The sequence below is a fragment of the Anopheles bellator genome, chromosome 2 (assembly GCF_943735745.2).
Source record: "Anopheles bellator chromosome 2, idAnoBellAS_SP24_06.2, whole genome shotgun sequence".
In the NCBI taxonomy this organism is placed as follows: Eukaryota; Metazoa; Arthropoda; class Insecta; order Diptera; family Culicidae; genus Anopheles; species Anopheles bellator.
This window is the reverse complement of record NC_071286.1, coordinates 49,218,842-49,240,289: the sequence shown is the minus strand read 5'-3', so window position 1 is coordinate 49,240,289 and position 21,448 is coordinate 49,218,842. Positions and strand designations below refer to the sequence as shown.

The following is a 21,448-nucleotide window of genomic DNA, read 5'->3' as shown; positions in this document are numbered from 1 at the left end:
TGAACAGCCCTCGTACGTCGCAATAAGCGGCAATGTGGCAATGTGGCGGGCCAATCGATATTCTCGGGTATTTAGTTTACAATATCGCATCTTGTAATAGCCATGGGAAAGTTCCAGAAGCTTTCAAGGTAGGTGCCTAACTAACACGGTGAAATACAATAGGAGCATCGCAAAATTCGGTTGGAAGTCGGTTTTGCATATGATTATCCCTGGTAACAAAAAGTTGGTTTATATTGAGAAACCTAAGCGCAAAACTTATGTCTTTCACCTGGTGAAGCCATCCCATCAGCTGTGCAAAGTCAAACCATTCCGGTAGAAAGCCGATGATCTTGGTTTGGTGGACCAGGAGAGTATGGTATACCATGAGCTACTACAATTAAGCAAAACGATGAATACATATCGCTACCGATAGGAAATCATTGATTTTAGTTTTGTATTGTTGGTAAACTACTTAAGTCGTGAAACATGCAATAAAAACCCTTGATTGGGAAACGCTATCGCCCCCGCTCTATTCTTCAGACCTGATGCAGTCACATTATTATCTGTTCGCTTTCATGTGACATGCAGTTGCAGAGGAGCGCTTCGCCGAATTGAAAGATTTAAAAAAAGGGCGACGAATGGTTTTTGATGAAATAAAAAAAAGTTTTTTAAGTAGAATCTACAATTTGCCTGAGGGATACTATAGACTGTCTTCAAGCATTCCCTATGTCATAATGAAATTCCTCTGCAGCAGGCGATCAGCGATACGTGGTTCATGATTGCGCAATTTGTTCATTCTCTTCGACAGTGAACGAGCAACGCGAAACGACCGATACCGATCATACTTGAGCAGAGAGACGGGCCACCGTCTGTTTTGATCACCCTTTCCTACGCAAATCATCCGGCTCCGGCTTATAGGAGCGTTCATCACGTGGCCATTGAATGCATGAAATCGGTAGTCTTCAGTAAGCTCTGTCCAGCATACGCAGGAGATTGGTTGGTACTCTTGTTTTATTCACCCCTCGGTTGAATTTTATACCATTCCTTGTCGCACTCAAAAGCGCAAACGCCGGAAATGATTTCATATGTCTCTTGGGTAGTACTTGTGGCCTCCATTGTTACTCAATTTTAGATCGCAAAAATCATGTTTGTAGTTCAATTCGTTTAGAGATATAAGAGAGATGCCACGAGAGCAGCCACGTCGGCAGCAAGTTTCAGTCATCAAGGCACCTGATGATAATGCACCAAATTCGCTCAATTCATGGAGCTATTCTCAGAAGAATGTCTTATTAGCGGACCATTAGTGTGGTCGCATTATTCACTTGTCGCGCTGTGTCCTTGGTGTACACTTCACTTGAACACTTCATATATCAAACTCTAGCATTGCCCGTGTTGATTATCATTGTGATTTTCTCCAGTGTACAGTAAAACTTAGGCTTTTAATCTACTTGGTTTATGAAGTTAGTACTATTGGAACACAGGAGCAGTGTGCAATATACCAGTCAACCACCCTGGTAGAGTTCACTGAACGAACGTTAGACACGCACGACACCACCTTTCTTCCGGGATGGAACTAGTAGATGGATACACTTTACCTTGACAGAGAGAAGCTTAACAGCGTAGCGGTGCGCCTAGATAGTTTGTTAGTACAACTAGCACTAACGCTAGTGACAATCACCTATAGCAAACAATACACAAAGTTCGTGTGTGTGGCACAGCCGTGTGAATCTAGCCACAGGAAGGTGCGGAACTAGCAACGGGCAGTCTATGAGGTGTTATTCGTCGCGCGAAGCACACCGTTGGGTTGAGTTCTAGAATCCGCATTCACCATCGATCTATCACTGGAGCAGCATCGTTCTGTAGAAAATCAAGGAGGGAACCAGTGATCGCGATCAGTATAACAATAGTGGCTAGCGCCCTATTCGTGAGAATAGTGTGAGATTAGTGAGTGGGGAAAATTTCAGTTTATGGAAAAAATAAATGGACAATAAATAAACACGCCGCCGATACACAGGAGGTCATCGGATATCGTACTGCAGTATTTTAAATTAGACAACGTGTTAAAGACAAAAAGAAAGTGTTGAAACGAGTTGTTGAATGTTTTTGGATTCCATAATGACCGCTGAGAAAATTTCTTCGTCACAAGTAACGCTTACATCGGACAGAAAGGTCTACAAGTTGTACTTAGCAGCGATCGGGGGTAATTAAATAGCAATATAAATACTACTTATTGAAAATATGCTTTCAATGGAGCCGTTTGAATAGTTAGCAATGATATTATATTCGAATTCGAAAAGTATATATTATATATTAATCTTTTGGTTGAAGTGAATCTACGTATAAATTTGAAATGATAATTCGGCAACGTAGAGCGAAATTTTCATTCAGATAATAATTGATTGTTTAAAGTCAGTCGTGATCATGGAGGGCGATACTTGCATGAATTATTGAAAGTTTAGAAGCTTAACCATTGTATTTTCGCATTTGATGTGAACATGTTGAATAATTAAACGGTGTGTTCCGGTTGACGATGAACAATAACCGCACGATTATGAGCGTCGGTAGTTGAAGAAGACGACTAGTTTATTATGATTGGAGGCCGAATTTGGTTTCGATGCATATATAGGTTGCTAGTGAACTGCCACGGTCAACGGTGCTCCTTATCCCCACCAACGTTAGTCACCTGTACAGTACAATAACAATAACACTAAACACTTACGCTGGGTTACTGCGTATTGTTCCAACACATAAACGTACACTCTGATTTTTCTCACACCCTGAAAAGGCCCTTATCTCAGGGGAAAATGCAAAACAATATATCTGATCAGGTTTTTTTTCACAGCTTAACTCAATTCTTAGCATCAACAATGGTCATTGAAAAAATGCTTTATTTTCCTTTTTTCGAACCAGACATCGGCATCGAGCATTGTCGAGCTTTGTTTAGATCAGAGGTTCTCTCATGAGAACACTTTATTTACAAAGCAAGATTATACACGAAGTAATCACGAATTAAATTATAGTACGATACTGTATCCATTATATATCATTAATCGCGTATCGTACTTTAGTTATCGTATATGCATAGTGCTAATTTATCCTAACTCTAAGCGGGCTACTAAAAAAATTCTTGCCTTTCATATGAAAGCAAACGGGCGAGAAATTTTATAGTTTATGATAACCATTGTTATGGTTGGAGATGTTGGTCGCATGCAGGATTTATTACACCATTTGAGAAAAGCATACCTGAAGAAACTGAATGAATCCTTGGATTCAATGGAAAATACTAGCTTTTAATAATAACTAATAATCAACCGTTTTAAGTGGCACAGCACGACATTTTTGGTTCTATTAAATTGTACGTGCTTCGTATTGCGCACGAAGATAGCATCGAAGTGATAAAAAAGGTCAATGACAAAACACTTGATTAAAAATTCCATCGAAGTAAACAAAAGCTATCAGCAACGTCTACTTGCTGCCTGAATACCGTAAAACTAATCGTTAGGTGCCTACGAAGCTATAGTAGTAGCATACGCTACTTGTACCGATTATTGAGGGTTGTATGTAACGGGAATTATCTTCGAAACCACATCGAAGGACGAACCCCTGCCTGCTTCACTTGGCACGTTGGGTACCGATACCTGGTAACCTTAACGGGTTGCCGCTCTAAAAGCGATTTCGATTGGTAGCGGCCAACGTTTTGTTGTTAAAGATATGCTTCGATGGCTCAGAAGGAGAAGTGCGGTGAAGAAGAAAAAGAAGTATTCAGCGTCAGGTAGAAGGCTTGCGCCATGGCCCGAACTTAAAAAGAGAACGGTTGGTGCAAGAAGTCTTCCCGATGCCTAATATCATGTCACTGACACTTGTGGCATTATATTTCGAATATGCAATTTATCTCCCTTTACACGCCGTGTTGCGGCTAAGTCGGCTAATAATCGTATAAGCACAAGCAAGATATAATCGAGCAGATTCCACTGACTTATCTTACAATTATTTATACATCATTTTTGCAGCAAACATAATTTCATTGTCTTTAGGAACCTCGATTGGCTGGCTGTCGCCCTTCCTTCCGCTTCTAATCTCGTCTGATTCACCGCTGAAACACGGCCCGGTAACCGATGTGCAGGCAACGTGGATTGCATCGCTGTTGTGTATTGGTGCCTTCTGTGGAACCTTCTTGTTTGGCTGGAGTGCAGACAAATTTGGTCGCCGATCATCGCTCTTATCGACAGCAGTACCATTGATAGGATTTTGGACATGCGTGGCGTTCGGTACCACTGTCGAAGTATTGTACTTTGCTCGCATTCTAGCCGGCTTAGGAGCATCAGGTGTTTTCCTATTGGTGCCCATGTATATTACGGAAATTGCTGAAGATAGGTAACGTAGCGCAGGTTACTAGTTGCTTTACAAAACCCTAATTTTCCACGTTTTTATCAAAACAGGAATAGAGGAACACTCGGTTCGTTCTTTATACTTTTCCTCAACATTGGCACACTGATTTCGTTTGTGATGGGCAGTTACACGTCGTATCATTTAACGGCATTCATACTGTCTACATTACCCCTTGCTTACCTCGTCATATTCTTTCAATTTCCCGAAACGCCAATGTACTTGATTCGATGCAATCGTGTACGGGATGCGGAATGTTCACTAAAATATCTACGCGGTTACACCTCAACGCCCGATCATCTAGAAATGTTGCGCTCTGAAATGGACGGTCTATTGCAAATGCAGACTCTAAAAGACGGTCCGGACCACAGCACTGCCTCCTTGGCTGCTTTTTGTAAGTATTGAAAAATTTTGTACGATCGTGCCAAGTTTGTCACCTATTAATTTAAAATGGATTATACAGGGTGTCCAAACGATTTTTTTTGTAATAATCTGTAATTTTGTATTTTATCAAACAGAAACGGCTCCTTTTAACTGCTTAAACATTTATTGGAAAGGTTGAACCTTAAATTTTTTTATGAAAAACAATTTTTGTCAATTTTCCACCATGGCTGGTTAGCAGAAGCTCATTCGCCCGACCTATTTTTATGTACGTTTTCAGTTGTATCTCCTATCCAATTGGGCTATCTCGGCAATAGTAATTTGGACTGCGGTCTCGAGGTCGTTAATGTTCGTTGGTTTGTTCGCATAACATTTATCTTTCACTGCTCGCCAAAACTAATACACGCCATCCTGTTGAAACCAAATGTCGGATAAGTTCTCTGCTTCAATTTCGCCAAAGAAGCAATCAGCCAACATTGCTCGGTATCGTACGCCTTCGGTTCCGGCGACTCCTTCTTCATTCATCGATACGGCGGACGATGATGGCCCGACACCAAAATCTCCACCGAACAGTCTCTCGTTGTGAGTGCATTGGCTTCTCTTGCACGATGTGTTGGTTTTCTGAACCCCAAAAATGACAATTCTGCTTACTAACATAACAAACGAAGTGGAAACGAGCTTAAACGTAAAAAGCTTTTCAAATATCGTTCCGCTTGAGTTAATACCTACCACTTTGGAAATAAGTTTTTCATATTTCCCTATTTCATGGAACCAACATTGTATTTTATACATAAATTTTAAGAATTTTAAGAATAAGAATATATAACCAAATGAAAAAAGAACGCTTGTTTGGACAACCTGTAAGTGCTTATATTTATGTTCTTCTACTGTTTCTTTTAGCTTCGCCTTCGGCTCGTAAAGCTTTGATAATCGGTCTGATGTTAGTATCTCTGAATCAGCTTTCCGGATGCTTTGCGCTGATCAATTACACCTCGCAAATATTCGCGGATGCGGGTTCAGATCTCGATCCGAACATGGCTGCTATTGTGGTGGGAGCTATTCAAATTACTGGATCGTACGGATCCTCGATCATCGTTGATCGATATCAACGAAAGGTAACGATGCGCAGACGACAAACGTTGAAAAGGACAAAAATATAACTGACTAGACTAACAGCAACTAATTTTTACACTTCAATTGTTCCAGCACGTCTACATTGTTTCGAGTTTTTTGGCGACGATCGGTCTGTTCGTCATGGGGACGCACGGCTACTTGAAAAGTCAGCACATCGATGTTAGCGCCATCAGCTGGATACCGGTAGCGAGCCTTTCGTTTGTTATTTTCATTGCTTCCATTGGCTTGCTGCCACTAACGTTCGTTATTCTTTCTGAAATCCTTCCGCCAAATGTAAGTGGTCGCGCGGACTCTACTACATTTTGAATACTGCTAATATTGTTGCTTTCCATTAGGTTCGAAGTATGGGCGGATCTCTATGTACCGCATTTCTATGGACGATCAGTTTCCTGGTGGTGAAATATTTCCCAGTGATGGTTGAACTTATAGGACTCCATGGTTGCATGTGGGTGTTTAGCGCCGTGTGCCTTTCGGCCGGTCTGTTCAATGCGATCTTTATTCCCGAAACGCGTGGTCAAAGCATAGAGCAAATCATGCATGCATTTGAAAACGATAACAAGAGCTGAATTTTAGATAGCACCACATTCAGTTCGAAAAGGACAGTCGAACTTTGCATTTTGTATACATAAATTACACAATTTAAACGTATTATTACATTCCATAAGGTATTTATTACTATTTATGGACTTAAACAATGTACATATGGTTTGTAGGAATTTAATGATATTATAAGAAAACTAAAAAGCTCTTACAAAGGTTTTGTTTTTCATTGCTTTACTATTCCTAAAACACTACTTTAGAGAATCCTGTCCGGTTTTTGTAGTCGACAACTTTCATACATGTATGAAATGTATTTTTTTTTTGTATGTAGGTTACACGACTCTGTTTATTCTAAAGCTAGGGCCACACGAAACGTAAAACCTAGCGTAAAAGCAAAATATTATGTCAAGCCGTTTGCGCTTCGTGTGGCAGACTTAAAATATGAAAAAGTTTATACCGAAATGTCAAACGTTTTTATATTCGTGTTTTTGGTCTGAGAAAATAGAAATCGAAGAGGGAAGTTGATTTCTGAATATTTTTTTGTTTTTTTAGATTTTGTTGCTAAGAACTAAGTTTTTTTTTGCAAAGAACTTCCAGCATAAAAACTTACATTATGTTCTGTTTGTAAACAAAGCATTTGCGAACAGTGTTCACCCTCGGGTTTCTTCTTTTTCTTCATTGACGCTACAACCACTGTGCAGTCTAGTCTGTCAGTCTGTGCACCACATTGTTGATATCTCTTGTGCTATCCGTAACAGTTCGTTTTTACGGGTGGGGTTGTTGGCCCCGCGCCAACAACCTCGGTTCTTGTCGGTTCAGCTGCCGGCACAGAAGTGACCGATACGACTTATTTCAAATCCAAACCAAATCAAAGTGCGTAACATTGAATGAAAAAACCTTTTCTCTATATGGTGCGGCCGTGGACTAGCTGTTGCTTTCCACTGCGGCCCGCTGACTGGCTGTTACTTTCCACTGCGGCCCACATGCTAATATGAGTTTGAGACTACTGGCTTAAACTGTAGGCATATATCTTCTACCAAACGTCTGCCGGTCTACAACGCGATACCATGTGATCGTTTCAAATGTGCTTCTAGTGCACTTTTATAGTCATACTGCTTAAAGCAACGGTCACAGGCAAATGCACGAACAGTTTCATGTGATTTCAAATGTCGCTTAAAGTTTCCTTTCGTCGAGAACACTTTTGAACAGATTTTGCACGTGTAGGACTGCGACACACGTGGTAGATGCGCCTTAGCGTGTGTGTATAACTCCCGTTTGTCGTTAAATTCCACCCGGCAGTGGTAACAATAGAATGGGACACGTGATGTATGGTAGTGAAAGTGATTCTGGAATTGTTCGAATGTGGGTAGCACTCGTTGGCAGACGTTGCAAACCGTTTCGCGTTTATCCTCCACACCATCGTATGTGCGGATTGCAAAGTTAAGCTCATTTCGGAGTGCCGGACCACACTTGGTGCAATCTGCATTTGAGCAGAGATGAGTCTTGTGATGATCACTTAACGTTTTCTGGTCGTCGAACTGCTTGAAACACAAAGGACAGAAAAAATCTCTTTCCTCACACCGACCATTCATCCCTGATTCATCTTCTTCGTCCACTCCCCGCCCAATGTTAGGCAGAAAAATGGCGGTGCAGTTGGCAATATGCTCCGACTCATGCTTCCGTAACAGATCGTCGTCGATGAATGTTTCGGGACAATAGTTGCAGGAAAAGTACAGCACGTTCACGTCTAACGATGAATCGTGCACTCCCATATGCACATCCAGTGCTCGCGCATAGTAGAATCTTCGATCGCAAACTGTGCATTTGTACTTGTTCCTTCCCGGGGCGCTACCTTTCCCACCGTTTATAACTGGTTCGCTCATGGTTTTCTGCTCTTTCTTTTGGCGCGGAAAATGCACTTTAAACATGTGCTCCTTATGGCTCGCCTTGTAGCAAAATACTTTTTCGCACATCGCACAGCCAATCATGTGTTCCTCCTGAAGCTTTTCGTGGTATTGGAGCTGACACTTTTGATTGAATGTCTTGTGGCACCGGTTGCACTGAAACGAATTGGCTGCAATGTGCGCCGCCTTTTCGTGTGTGCTTACTGTGCTTTTGTGATTGAAACGTTTATCGCAGTACGAGCATTTATACGGTTTTTCGCCCGTGTGCAGCCGCATATGAATGACCAATCGTTCCTCGTTGTCCAATACTTTGCTGCACCTTTCACACTTCAGTGCCTTTTTCACCTTTTCATGTATGCGAGCGTGAACGATCAGATTCGATTGGTGGTTAAAGTGTTTCATACATACCTTGCATTGGTAGGGTTTTTCCCCCGTATGCAACCGTCGATGCACCTGCAGCTTCTCGCCCGTGCCGAAGATCTTGCCGCACTCGGCACACGAAAACCGATTGTCGATGCCATTTTCGCCATGTACTTTTTCGTGACAAATGAGCGTACTTTTCGTGCGAAATTTTTTTTCACACATGCGGCATTTGAATACTGCATCCGGGTAATCAGAAATGTGCGTTTTGAGATGTTTAGACAGCCTTAGCTTGGTTGAAAATGATTTCGAGCAAGTGCCACAGTTGTAGCCAGGATTTTGAGACCCAATCGAAGGGGAAATCTGTGTCGATTGTGGCATCGGTATCGGTTGTGCTGGAGAGGCAGGTGTAAAGTGGTTTGCTGTTAACTGCGGCGCCGGAGATTGTTGAAGGTTGTGCACGCGTAATTCACCTGAGGAGCATAAACTAGAGCGGTTTGAGTGATCGGAGTTATCGTATAAGATCGGGACTTGTTTGTGCTGACCTAGCTGCAGCACCTGCGGATGCGGGTGTACGTGCTGTTGCAGCTGTTGATGCTCATGTTGTTGAAGGTGAGATGATATGAACTGTTGTTGCGGGTGGTGATGCACATATGCATTTGACATTAACTGCAAGTCTAGATGTTTCCTATAGTATAACGGTTTTGCTGTGTTCGTCGTTCCATTTCCCTCGGTATAATGCTGACTTTGACTGTAGTTTACGGGCGGCGTAATACTCCCTTCGAAACTACCAGCTGTTATCAACGGCTGCTCTTGCTTTATAAGAGGGTTGGCTTCTTTGGGAAGCGTTGCGCTGGTGGTGTTCGGCGGAGAAAAATAACCCAAATTCGCTTGTATCGGTTGCGATACGGCACTAAAATGGCAAAGCATGTTCCACTGTCATAAAACAACAAAAAGTGATCGTAGATTCAGTTACAAGAATATCACTCACTACAGTTTGTTTTCGTACGCATTATAATTCATCGGGAGCAACAAGGTTCAGGAAACTTAAGCGAAATTAGTGATCCCCCCGACGGTGTTTGTGATTAGTGATCCCCCCGACGGCACATTCCGGAATGGTTCTAAACAAATGTGTATGCATTGGTAGAATAAAGTGAAACCAATAGCGCTGTCATTTAGTGGACGAGCGTCTATAGTGCTTAGTTGAGAAATGCTATGATCTATGTATTTTGAATTCTATAGCTAGAGCCACACGAAGCGTAACATAACGTTGTTGGCATTTTAGATTAATGCCAAACTGTTGCGCTTCTGTCAACACGTTTACTTTCTGTCACGCATTTCTGTTATTTATCGCACTGTACATTTATTAAAACAATTTTCGATATACTTGGAAAAGCGGCTACCAAAATATTATTAGCCGGGTCTCTACAGCAGTTTGGTGATGACGAACGTACTGCATTGTTCAGTACACATAATATAGAATATTCGAACAATTATGATCGTTTGATAATCAAACTTGTTTTAGCTATAGTTCTTACACATTGTGATTGAAAACACTAACGCACTGGTTTCTGTGAGAGAGAGCAGCAAGTAGAGTTTTTATTTTAAAATAACATCTAAAAACTATGCACATTGCATGCAAATACCTTCCCTTAGGGAACGTGTTGTTTCCCATTTGCCATCATATTTCATATCGTTGACGCGATGTTGTGTCTCTCTCGTGCACGAGTCTCTTGTCACTTACGCTTAATTTACAAGCGGCAGTGAAAGTTTGTCGGCTCGACCCTTTTTGGGTTCTAGCGTCTGCAGTGAAGATATACAATAGTTCCCGAGTTCGCATCCCGACCTTGTTTGAAACGGGTAATTTAATCACCCTAGCACATTGATATTGTTGTAGACACTGTTTGTGACAAGAATCTGTTCCGTTCTTTTGTCTCGTGTTTTAACAGAAAATTTCAGAAACATGGCGGCCCAAATTGAAGGCGTATTCGCGAAAGGGCTCCAGGAGAAAATTGCTAAATCAAGGGTACTGGTAGTTGGAGCAGGAGGTATTGGATGTGAAGTTTTGAAGAACTTAGTTATGTCGGGATTCGAAAACATAGAGATCGTGAGTACCCTAAAAAGCACATTTAAATCTGATATCGTCTAGTTGAGTTCAACTTTAAGATTGTTAGAATTACGCTTAAATTCGTTTCACTTAATTTTCAGATCGACTTAGACACTATCGATGTGAGCAACTTAAACAGACAATTTTTGTTTCACAAAGAGCATGTCGGCAAATCGAAGGCAAATGTAGCTCGCGAAAGTGCTCTTACCTTCAACCCAAATGCAAACATCAAAGCTTATCATGACAGCATTTCTACGTAAGAGTAGTCTCATTAAATTAGCAGGATATTTTCTGGACGTTAAAGCAATTTTATCTTGCAGCCATGACTACGGTGTCAACTTTTTCCAACAATTTTCTCTCGTACTTAATGCACTCGATAATCGGGCGGCTCGCAATCATGTGAATCGCTTATGTCTGACAGCAGACATTCCGCTGATCGAATCCGGCACCGCAGGATATAACGGTCAGGTAGAGCTGATAAAACGGGGACTAACACAGTGCTACGAGTGCGTTCCTAAGGCGGCACAAAAATCGTTTCCCGGATGCACCATTCGCAACACACCATCCGAGCCAATTCACTGTATAGTCTGGGCGAAACATTTGTTTAAGTAATGAAGGAACTGAATCAGGGGTATGAATAGATATAAACATGTTGTATTTTCTCTCCTCAGTCAACTTTTCGGCGAATACAACTACGAAGAGGAAGTATCGCCAGATACAGCTGATCCTGAAGCTGGTGCCGAAGTTGGAAAAGCGGCTTTAGCGAAAGAGGCGAACGAAAAAGGAAACGTAGATCGTGTGAATACACGCGCCTGGGCCATTCAGTGTAAGTTTGATGTTAAGAAAGTTTTTAATAAACTGTTCTTCGACGACATTCAATACTTGCTGAGCATGGCCAACTTGTGGAAGAATCGGCAGCCTCCAGTTCCTACCCAGTGGGATTCACACGAAGAACATGAATACCATGAAAATGTTGCTGCTACTGACAGTGTGCTACGAGACCAACAAGTGCCCAGCCTTGTCCAGTCGGCCCGAATGTTTGCCTCGAGCATCAAGGTTTTGAAAGAAGATTTCAAAAAACTTCCAGAAGGTGATCATCTAGTGTGGGATAAAGACTACAAACATGCCATGGATTTTGTTGCTGCTTGTGCCAACATTCGAGCACACGTATTTGGTATTACTTGCAAAAGCCGTTTCGAAATCAAATGTGAGTATAGAGTATTAGTGTTAGTGAGTATAGTATTAGTAAAAGCGTTCCATGGTTCCTTGGCAACATTCACATAATTGTTTTTTTCACTATCACAGCAATGGCTGGGAACATTATTCCCGCAATAGCTACAACTAACGCGATCACTGCGGGATTCGTTGTGATGCTGGCATTTCGTGTTCTCAAGGAAGAGTACGAAAAATGCCGCTCGGTATACGTACGCCTTCGTCTGAATGGACGAAATCAAGTGTTTGTTCCTGAGCGTACCATCGTACCACCAAATCCAAAATGTTACGTGTGTACGGCTAAACCGGAAGTGGTGCTTAAAGTAGACACGAAAAATGTTACTGTTCGCGAATTGCGTGATGATATTCTCATCAAGGCACTAAACATGATCAGTCCGGACGTAATTCTTGATGGCACAGCTACAATCGTAATTTCCTCCGAGGAAGGTGAAACTGATCGAAACTATGAGAAAACGCTCGAGCAACTAAACATTGTCAATGGTTGCGTGCTGAAGGTTGACGATTTTGTGCAAAACTACGAGCTTAGCATTACAGTGCTACATAAAGATCCTGCTCGCGAAGAAGCTCTTTTCGACATTATTGCCGATCCTGATTCGTTGAAGCCGAAAGACGCTGAAGACAGCACAGATGTCACACACAATGAAACGCCACCGTCTACTTCCATTGCTGAAAATGGCACCACGTCGAGCAATAAAAAATCACGGTTTCAAGCTAACGCCGATGATAATGACGATGACGTCTGCATATTGATCGAGAATGAGGAACAAGCTTGTTCGTTAAGCATGCCGTTCGCCAATCAGGCTAAACCCAGTACCAGCCGTTTGGGTGTAGAGAAGCGAAAATATACCGGCGAACCGGAAGAACCAGCGAGCAAGAAAATAAAAGTAACAGTTCAACCAGATGAAGATGAAGATGATGTAATCATCATGGATGATTAAGTAGCTGGCAGCAGAAAGTATATGGCAGTAGAAGGTATCGTATTTTTCTCTTTTCATTTCACTCTGTATACTTGTCGATGTAACAATAATTAAGAAAACATTTAATAAAGCATATATCCTACCATTTAAAAAGATTTTTCCGTTCGTTCATTCGTTCAAGTGCACTATCTAAGCAGACTTATCAATATTATTTTATTAATCACACGTTTCCGTTAGGTACTATCAAATAAATCGTATCCTCTCAAAAAATAATTAAAATAAAGTTAATTTTGATGTAGTCCGTCCGAGATGCGTGTGTAACGAATCTTAACACATTTCGGCGCGGTGGCGCCGGTTGGCGGTTTACGTGAAATGGTGTTCGCCGGTTCAACGAAAAGCCTGATTTGGCTTGTTTGATTTTTACTCCACAAAAATAAATTCAATTCTCAGTAATACTTTTTCTGCTTAACCTGCCAAATAAAAGTTATTCATATTGCGGATTTTATATAAATATCTTCGATCAAAAGAGAGTTTCTTAAGCGAGCCCCTAATACTAGAATTGATTCATTATGCAATTGATTGATCCATCAACGCAAAGCAATATTTTGCATATGAACATTCGTAACATTCGTATGAACGTATTTTGCATTCTTAATTTAGTATGATATTCAAATGTTTCATTTTTATTGAATCATCAAAATTCAGGTTGAACCACTTATTTTTAAGCTCTAGCTACAATAATGCATTGCGTTCACTTCGCTGCGGTTGATTCTTGGCTGCTTTTCGGGTCCGTCGATTGATGATGTTTTTGGTGATTTGTTAAACTTCGGCGAATCGTAAAACATTCACCACATTGCTCACAAGAGTATGGTTTGAAACCAGTGTGTTTTCTCTCGTGTAAGGTGAGATTCCCCGAAAAAGTGAACGTCTTGGGACAGTACTTGCAAGACTTATTCTGCACCCCATAATGCCAGTTAATATGCTCGCGCAATTTGTGACCGTATGCGTATCGCTTTCCACAAATTGTACACTCATGCTTCCGAACGTTCAAATGAACGACTTCTATGTGTCGCTCCAATGTGTAATTGTTCGAAAACCTTTGTCTGCAATGATTACATTCGAACATTTTATAGTGCATACGATAATGCAACCACATTAGGTCCAATCGGGGGGCGTAATAAGAGCAACCAGGTTCAACACAAGTTCTGGGATAACTGTTGGCGTAAAGCAGCTCCTTCGGTAGTGTTTCATATTTTGTCCAGTAGCGACCATCTTTCGGAAAATGTTCATGCATGTGACGTTTCCAGTCAACAACGTTAGTGAATTTAGTATTGCACTCCTTGCACGGAAGTTCTTTGAATTGATCGCGCATATGTCGCATTTTGTGCTTCTCAAAGTTCGACGCATGATTAAAGCACCGGCTACAAAATGGACACTTGAATGGCATGTCGTCGGAATGTATTAATTCATGACGGCGGAGCAGCGTACTCGATTGGAATAATTTCGAGCACGACTTACACTTATACCGCTCCGTCTGCAAGATACGGTGAACAGCAATATGTTTACGGAGTTTGTGTTGTTGAACAAAGAATGCCCCACAAATATGACATGTTAATTCCGCTTTCGCAGCCGTAGTATGATCTTTACTTGCATGTTGTTTGCAAGATGTGATGCTACGGAAGCGTAATGGACACTGTGAGCACTGATGCGGATGCGTATGCGTTTCGAAGTGATTGTTTAGTGCAACAATCGTTCGAATTTCAATCAACCGTTCGGCAGTGCTGCAGTTTTTACAATGATATGGAAGAAGGGATTCATGTGAAAGCAGGTGCTGATGCAGCCCGTTTTTACTTAACAGCTCTTGATCGCAGATATAGCATTTATGAGAGATTTTCTTCGAAGAATCCACCACCTTATCCATTTCTCCAATGATCGACCTGCTTCTGTTAGAACCTTGCGACCTGTATGCTAAGTGTTTTATCTGTATCTTAGTATGTGTCCACTTTTCCGGTAGCTTGGCAGCATCATTTTCTTTTGAAGTTTTTCTAGCATGTTGTTGTTGCCATTTGTCCTTACCATAACCTCTAATTTCGAGATGCTTCGCGTTCTGTCGTTCCGCTTCTTTGGTCAAAGTAGCATTTGCGTCTATGTCTTCGTCGAAAGGCTCGTTAACAAACTGAGGTTCTTCAACCATCGGAACTATGGTAAGATCAATTAGCTGCTCTCTCGGAGAAGCACGTTCCCCTTCGTCAGATCTTTCTTCGTTGCCACTGTCGGAAGTATATTGCTCCTCCTCAATCTCTGTAATCGGTGCGTTGATGTGTTCGATATCGTAGAATATATCCATGTAGCAGTGCAAAGATTCTCCAATGCAGTCCGGTGGTGTACTCAGTGCGACTTCTAACTTACTGTCCTGGTGCAGCTTCAATAGGGTTGCTTCTGCTTTCTTTATTTGGTCGTAAAATTTATTACAACAATCGAGCAGCGTAATACATTGTTCGCAGAGAATGTTGGGTAGGAACTCAAACTGTTGAAACTATCGAAAGAAAGAGGAATGACCGCGCGATACAACTCAAAAGAATTACATTACGGTAGTATTGTTACCTTTATTCCAAATATCCTTAACACAACCGAAGCGGTATCACAGTCCATGCTCTTGAACGACTCGGTCCAGTGGCAACAACATCGGCATAATTCAAGCATTTTTGAGAAGAGTGGAAAGATACCTTGAGTACCTTGATAAATATATTCGTAGAAAACTTGACAAACATTTGTCGTTTAACTTTAACTTTGGCCCCCTTTTGTTTTGTTTGGATGCATAAACATCGAAAGTTGCCTGATTGCATCATTGCACCTTGACTATAAAAAGTCCAAGCGAAGCCTAGATAGCGTTCAGATGTCGTGGCTAAAGTATGTCTGTGCCGCTACACTGCCGTGTGGAGCGTAACAACGTCAGATCCCCTACGCTTCGTGTGGCAGAAAAAATATAAAACCGAAGTGTTAAACGTGTTTACATGTGTAGACCTCCTGTAACGCAGCCTAAACTCGAAGTGTGTATGCAGCCTAAGTTCGTCAAATATGACATCTCTCAAGCGAAGCGTGATTAAATGACACTTCATCGTCGGAAGTTAACCTGATCAGATGTCTTGTGTTTCTGTCTTTTTTGTCTTTTACCACGTGTTTAATTCTTTCGTCTTTCGTCCCGCGTTTCACATCCTGTTTTACATCTCAGAAGTGGGATTTGAAGAGAGGGATGGTTCGCCGTCCGCCATTCTTATGACAAGACCAGCAATTCAGAGCTTGGCGTAACATATGCGCTGCACGACAGTGACAGCGCGTACAGTTCAGTTCGTTGTTGTAGCGGCTGCTCCATTGATCCTCTACACATAAAATTGTTCTGGACATCTTCTGCTATTGGTGCTAACTCGGATTATTTTTATCCGTTTAACACCGACGAAAATAATGTAACGAATTAATTATTTTCGGTAATTCAAATTATGGTCGGAAGAACAGAACAATTATTGCTATGATAGCTGTGCTGTGCTTCATGAGAGCAGTATAATCACGATATCATTCAAATCAAATATCATGAAGGTCGTAGCAGCAGGCAAAGTTAAGTGCAAAAATGCAAACACAATGCACAAACCCATAGCCCACTGTTGGCGTCCTCAAAACCTAAATTCAAATTGCCATTACCGTGATAGGACCAGATACAATCGAAAAAGTACTGAAAATAGGTCGACCGAATGGGACATGAAACTGCCAAGACAACCGTGGTGGATATTTGAGCAAAATTGTTTTTGATAAAAAAGGTAATGAATGAACTTTTTGGATAAATATTCAACCATAGAAAAATATTAAGACGTTTTTGTTTTATAACCAAATGAAAAAGAGAATTCTTATTGGATCACCCTTTACAAGCTTGAACCAGATTTTGAGAAATTCGTCCGTCGGTTCATAAATAAAAAACTCGAAATTAATGCGAAAGATGTGAATGATGTTTCACACCATCAGTTGGGATAAGTTTTCTCTTTAATGGAGCTCAAGTCTCTTTTTATGCTACACTTTCTTACTGTAGGAAACTGTTACTGTGGGGCTACATCAAGCGTAACGTAATGATTTTGACATTAACGATTAATGCCAAACTGCTGCGGCGCTGTCAAAACGTTTACGGCCTCGCGCGAGGCGTAAACCCGAGCGTAATTATTTTTTTCATACGCTTTGCTTACAAACAGAGAATAATTTATGTTTTTATTTGCTGGTATAGCAACAAAATCGGAAAAAACAGATAAAAAAATTCAGAAATCAATTAACTTCTCTTCTATTTCTATTTTCTTGGACCAAAAACACGAACGTAAACACGTTTCACGTTTCGTTTTTATATTTTTGCTGCCACACGAAGCGTAAACGTTTTGACATTACAAATTAATTTTACGCTAGTTTTCACGCTTCGTGTAGCCCCCTAGTTACGATGCTATAATTTTTTTCATAGTGTTACATGGGAGACAAAAAATCCAAGGGGATGGGTACTCATAAGCTCTTTTATTAGAAAACTATAATATATTGCTGTAATAATTAATTTTTGTTATATATTCTTTAAGATCGACACAAAAACGAGTGGCTTGGTTTTCTTAGTCTATAGTAACATCTTTGCCTTCGATGTTTTCGTTGATATTGAGGGTAGAGATTTTATTTATATTAGAATAGAATTCAGTTGTTGTGACTCCTTCCGAGGATCCTTTAATGATTGGTACACTTCCTGGAATGAGAGGCAGCTGCGTACTTTTAATCATATGACGCCATTTCATGCGACGGTTTTGAAACCAAACTTTAACCTAAAATGTACAAATGAAAAATATAATTAACTAAATTATTTTTATATTTTATTTGAAACTAATACTTTTTTAAACTAGGAATGATACAATTTGAGATATTTTTCATGCATAAAAGAAGTTGAGAACCTAACAGTAAGTGTTATTTATAATATCTAAAATACTATGTTATTTTCTTGGTTGTTACTAAATGTGTCATAAATGTGGTCCAATCCGTTCTTCTAAGATAAAACAACTTTTTTATTCATTGTAATTAAAGTTTCCTGCTCCATAATGATATACTTTTGTTCTGCTTTTTTCTCGCTCTTTGCCTTCGCTTAGCTCATGCCAGAAACAATACAATATGCTCTTTTAATTTACCTCTACGTTATGGTATGTATGACTGCAACACTGCTATATTATTGGGAGTTCGAATTAATTCCTTCCGTTGTTTTTCAAACATTTTTTTTTCGTTTAGCAACAAAACGTATGACTACTTTAATGAAAGTGTTGTCCGTCGTTAGCTGCTCCATTCCGTGTCGATAGAACTTCTCATCTTATCTTTATCAGGCGATCCAAACCTTCTTTTCTATGGGAACAACCCGCTGAGCGGTATTAGCCTGCACCAGAGACAATAATTATTCTGTGATGCTTTTCTGTAACACGGTTCGTTCTTACGGGCGGGGTTTTTATAGCCCCGCGACAAACACCGTGGCAGGCTGCTTGACAATCGGTCCCGGGATGCGAACCCAGGCCAGCTGCGCGACAGCGACGAGCGTTACCGACTGCTCTATCGCAGGGGGCAATATCGGTCGTTAAAATATCTTACACTATGGGAAAGTGGGTAATTTAGTATTCCTGAACGAGTGTATTAGAGATAAAATGTTGAATTTGATCAAACTACTTGCAAAGTGTACAAATAAGTTTAAAACAAATCTGTAGATTCAATGTTCACCTGCCCCATAAACATTCCCACAGTGCGGTGATTTTGTGATTATTTAATTTTGGGTAAAAATTCCTTTTTCCTTTCCTTTTTTGTTAGTGTCAAGAGAAACACATATTTTTTATCGTTTTCAGGAAAATGCCTGTCAGAGATTGGTGCAAAAGATGAATCGCGTTACCAATGGGTTGGCCAAGTTGAAACAATCTTATAAACGTATGATAGTTAAAGACAACTAAACAAAACAATTATATAACAAAATTAGCGACATAGCAATGTAACGCATTACTGTACAAGCGCGCGATGTCACGCCAAAACTCCACAAGCAAATTAAATCAACGAACGATCCATGGTATAGTAAATGGCTCTTAGAAAAATAACCTCGGTGAACTATTTAGTCATACTTGGGACTAACGCTAGTATTTAGTACACAGTCCTTCTGGCAGAGGCAGAGTTCATGAGTGGTATACGTGTATATGTGTATGTTCTACCTATAATTTCACCATAGGTACTTAAAAGCAAAATGGCGTCATATGAATCTGATGTGATACCAATAATGGGATTAGAATAATATTTCTGATTTCTAATTTATATTCTTAACAACATGTTTTTCACTTACACAGCATAACATTATTCCTTTTAACATTAACATGCATTCCATTCGATCTATTAGCATCAGTGCTAACAGAACAAACAGATTTGGTGTCTTGTGAAAGATGGCCAACTCTAACAGGGATAAATAGTGTATATCATCGGCAAAGATTAAGAGAAACTCACGATGCAGATACATCACATAAGCAAAAACAGTCATTATCACTTTCGGAACAATAACATTTATCTTTTACCAACAATAGCATTTACCTGGGCATCATGCAAACCAAGATTGGCAGCTAAACGTTTCCTTTCGGGTTTGGTGATGTATTTTTGATCCTGAAAGGTGCGCTCAAGTCCTTTCCGCTGTAGATTACTGAATACTGCCCTCGACCAAGATCGCTTGCGGCGAGATACGACTGCATGTCCGAGTCCTGTTTTACACTGCAATGGGCTGCTAGAAGGTGGCGGGAAGTCTTCAATATGCAACAAAGCTTTAATGCTTGCAAGACCGGTAAGGCTGTTCATGGTATACGGTACTACGTCACTCTCAGAAGTCCTTTCTACGATCGTAGGCAATCCGGTAGAGAGCACAGTTGCTGAATATACTGATTGGGTGTTGCATTTTGACACTTCTAAATCTGTTGAAAGTCGAGTACATAAAATAATTTTATTAAGAGCCATCACATTGCATGATTTTCGATGTTTCATTCATAGAAAAAAGTTAGAAAAAAGGTTTTGAAAAGAGATTTTGCGAACTGAGTGGAATAAATTTAGCTTTGTTTTTGCCATTGCCACACATTGCCTCTCATAGAAATGTGAAGTACTACTAAGAGTACTTAAACGAAAGTATTGTCCGTCATTAGTCACTACTTTCAACCATCTTTCGTGTAATTCTTGCTGCGGCTCTCTTTTTGGACAGCATCAATTACCATGGTCTTAGTCAACTGAACTTTGTCCCGAACGTCCTGGGTCGAAACTTGGATCTTGTTTTCGCTGATGCTGCCCCAGGCCTCAACGTGTTTGAAGCTGCTGAGGCCCTGACGCCTGTGGATCCGTAGCATACCGCGCTGTATATATAGATACACGCCTGAACCTACGACTCGTTCGAGAAACCATATCCCGTACACGTGCCACGAGCCACATCCGCTTCATCGATGCGTCGGGGCGATCGCGACTAAATCAACAACGATACCTAACTCTCATAACGGAACATCGGTGACCGAGACCCCAACCTGTTCCCACGATAGCAGTGTAGCAGTCAACGGCCAATTCGCTGTGTCGACAATTATTCACTAGTGCAGGCAAACAGCGGCAAAAACAGACCAGGCCCCCCCAATTGGTCAGCTTCGAATCGAGGTAGAAGTAAGAAATCATTTTAAGCACGATAAAAAGTAAGAAATTGTGGACCTCCTGTATGCAGCCTAAGCCCGAAGGGTCTACGCAGCCTAGGCCCCTCAAATATGACTTCTGTCAAATGCAATGTGAATAAAACGTTGGATTTGGTCCGCGTCAGACGTATTCTGAACTTCTGTCTTCTGTCTTCTGTCTTCTGTCCCGTGTTTTACGTCATCATGTACAAAATAAAGTCAGTTCTTTACTTGGACACAAAATTATATGCCTAGAACAGAGGTCTCAAACACGCGGCCACGTCCGCGGAGTGTGAAGTGCCGAAATATAGCAGGATCGCTTTTCGGAGTGCTGACTTTGCTTTAATACAAACGTAACGAAAAATTGAGCATAATTCGGGTTGTTTTCTGAGCAAATCGAACCAAATTCGGAAGGAGGGATTTTTTGGGAAGAAGGAAATGTTCTGGTGAATGTTTGAAACCCCTCGCCACTTTACACAGGGAGTCTTCCATACAAAATCTGTGTAAATTTCAAGATCGTCAAGATCAAAATCGGGGCCAAATTTTGGGCCAAATTCAGCTGGTGCGATTTTGACATGTATCCAATGGGAAGCGGGAAAGAAAGCCGATCAGATACGTTATTGGGAAGCCCCTTCGTCACCGGGATACGGAGGAGTAACGAAAGGTGGGAAGAGAAACTGAACGAATAGGTTACCGGGAAGCCCGATCGTCTGAACAGTCTGATCGTCTGAATCGTGAACCGCTGTGCTGCTGAATCGTTACTCATGTAACGGAACAAATACTAGTCTGAAACAG

General features: G+C 40.9%; 5 protein-coding genes across 7 annotated transcripts; 2 read left to right on the top strand and 3 right to left on the bottom strand.

Annotated features, from left to right (window-relative positions):
• The first annotated feature begins 1,835 nt into the window (after positions 1 to 1,835).
• Positions 1,836 to 6,941, top strand: LOC131211393 (facilitated trehalose transporter Tret1-like). 2 transcript variants are annotated; one of them, XM_058204835.1, is made up of 6 exons: positions 1,836 to 2,179; positions 4,014 to 4,353; positions 4,419 to 4,759; positions 5,647 to 5,861; positions 5,953 to 6,153; positions 6,216 to 6,941. In XM_058204835.1, exons 1-6 carry the CDS (start codon positions 2,077 to 2,079, stop codon positions 6,444 to 6,446), a joined length of 1,431 nt encoding a protein of 476 aa, XP_058060818.1. In that variant the 5' UTR covers positions 1,836 to 2,076; the 3' UTR covers positions 6,447 to 6,941. The 2 variants fall into 2 exon arrangements, with proteins under 2 accessions (XP_058060818.1, XP_058060817.1); XM_058204834.1 differs by having other exon boundaries at positions 3,990 to 4,353.
• LOC131211392 (oocyte zinc finger protein XlCOF28-like) lies at positions 6,334 to 9,793 on the bottom strand. 2 transcript variants are annotated; one of them, XM_058204833.1, is made up of 4 exons: positions 9,676 to 9,793; positions 9,230 to 9,597; positions 8,733 to 9,157; positions 6,334 to 8,669 (listed from the first exon to the last, which is right to left on the bottom strand). In XM_058204833.1, the coding sequence occupies exons 1-4, from the start codon at positions 9,705 to 9,707 to the stop codon at positions 7,473 to 7,475; spliced, it is 2,022 nt and encodes a 673-aa protein (XP_058060816.1). In that variant the 5' UTR covers positions 9,708 to 9,793; the 3' UTR covers positions 6,334 to 7,472. The 2 variants fall into 2 exon arrangements, with proteins under 2 accessions (XP_058060816.1, XP_058060815.1); XM_058204832.1 differs by having other exon boundaries at positions 6,334 to 9,157.
• A 645-nt stretch (positions 9,794 to 10,438) lies between these two features.
• Positions 10,439 to 13,078, top strand: LOC131209049 (SUMO-activating enzyme subunit 2-A). The gene is made up of 6 exons (XM_058202020.1): positions 10,439 to 10,544; positions 10,634 to 10,791; positions 10,893 to 11,047; positions 11,112 to 11,399; positions 11,463 to 11,998; positions 12,097 to 13,078. Exons 2-6 carry the CDS (start codon positions 10,648 to 10,650, stop codon positions 12,960 to 12,962), a joined length of 1,989 nt encoding a protein of 662 aa, XP_058058003.1. The 5' UTR covers positions 10,439 to 10,544; positions 10,634 to 10,647; the 3' UTR covers positions 12,963 to 13,078.
• Positions 13,079 to 13,258: 180 nt separating this feature from the next.
• On the bottom strand, positions 13,259 to 15,705 carry LOC131209792 (zinc finger protein ZFP2-like). Its single transcript, XM_058202931.1, has 2 exons — positions 15,546 to 15,705; positions 13,259 to 15,477 (listed from the first exon to the last, which is right to left on the bottom strand). The coding sequence occupies exons 1-2, from the start codon at positions 15,642 to 15,644 to the stop codon at positions 13,693 to 13,695; spliced, it is 1,884 nt and encodes a 627-aa protein (XP_058058914.1). The 5' UTR covers positions 15,645 to 15,705; the 3' UTR covers positions 13,259 to 13,692.
• Positions 15,706 to 17,503: 1,798 nt separating this feature from the next.
• Positions 17,504 to 19,820, bottom strand: LOC131211321 (homeobox protein H2.0-like). Its single transcript, XM_058204740.1, has 2 exons — positions 19,554 to 19,820; positions 17,504 to 17,776 (listed from the first exon to the last, which is right to left on the bottom strand). Exons 1-2 carry the CDS (start codon positions 19,809 to 19,811, stop codon positions 17,573 to 17,575), a joined length of 462 nt encoding a protein of 153 aa, XP_058060723.1. The 5' UTR covers positions 19,812 to 19,820; the 3' UTR covers positions 17,504 to 17,572.
• Positions 19,821 to 21,448: the final 1,628 nt, after the last annotated feature.

Excerpts from the sequence above, each read along its gene's own strand:
- LOC131211393 (XM_058204834.1), top strand. The coding sequence starts at position 2,077 with ATGTTTTTGGATTCCATAATGACCGCTGAGAAAATTTCTTCGTCACAA. Across the intron at positions 4,354-4,418 it reads ACGGAAATTGCTGAAGATAG|GAATAGAGGAACACTCGGTT; the intron begins GTAACGTAGCGC and ends TTATCAAAACAG. Across the intron at positions 5,862-5,952 it reads TTGATCGATATCAACGAAAG|CACGTCTACATTGTTTCGAG; the intron begins GTAACGATGCGC and ends CAATTGTTCCAG.
- LOC131211392 (XM_058204832.1), bottom strand. The coding sequence starts at position 9,707 with ATGAATTATAATGCGTACGAAAACAAACTGTA. Across the intron at positions 9,598-9,675 it reads GCGTACGAAAACAAACTGTA|TGCCGTATCGCAACCGATAC; the intron begins GTGAGTGATATT and ends TTGCCATTTTAG. Across the intron at positions 9,158-9,229 it reads TCCGCAGGTGCTGCAGCTAG|GTGAATTACGCGTGCACAAC; the intron begins GTCAGCACAAAC and ends TATGCTCCTCAG.
- LOC131209049 (XM_058202020.1), top strand. The coding sequence starts at position 10,648 with ATGGCGGCCCAAATTGAAGGCGTATTCGCGAAAGGGCTCCAGGAGAAA. Across the intron at positions 10,792-10,892 it reads GATTCGAAAACATAGAGATC|ATCGACTTAGACACTATCGA; the intron begins GTGAGTACCCTA and ends CTTAATTTTCAG. Across the intron at positions 11,400-11,462 it reads TGGGCGAAACATTTGTTTAA|TCAACTTTTCGGCGAATACA; the intron begins GTAATGAAGGAA and ends TTCTCTCCTCAG.
- LOC131209792 (XM_058202931.1), bottom strand. The coding sequence starts at position 15,644 with ATGCTTGAATTATGCCGATGTTGTTGCCACTGGACCGAGTCGTTCAAG. Across the intron at positions 15,478-15,545 it reads TAAGGATATTTGGAATAAAG|TTTCAACAGTTTGAGTTCCT; the intron begins GTAACAATACTA and ends TTCTTTCGATAG.
- LOC131211321 (XM_058204740.1), bottom strand. The coding sequence starts at position 19,811 with ATGAACAGCCTTACCGGTCTTGCAAGCATTAAAGCTTTGTTGCATATT. Across the intron at positions 17,777-19,553 it reads TTGGTTTGCATGATGCCCAG|GTTAAAGTTTGGTTTCAAAA; the intron begins GTAAATGCTATT and ends TGTACATTTTAG.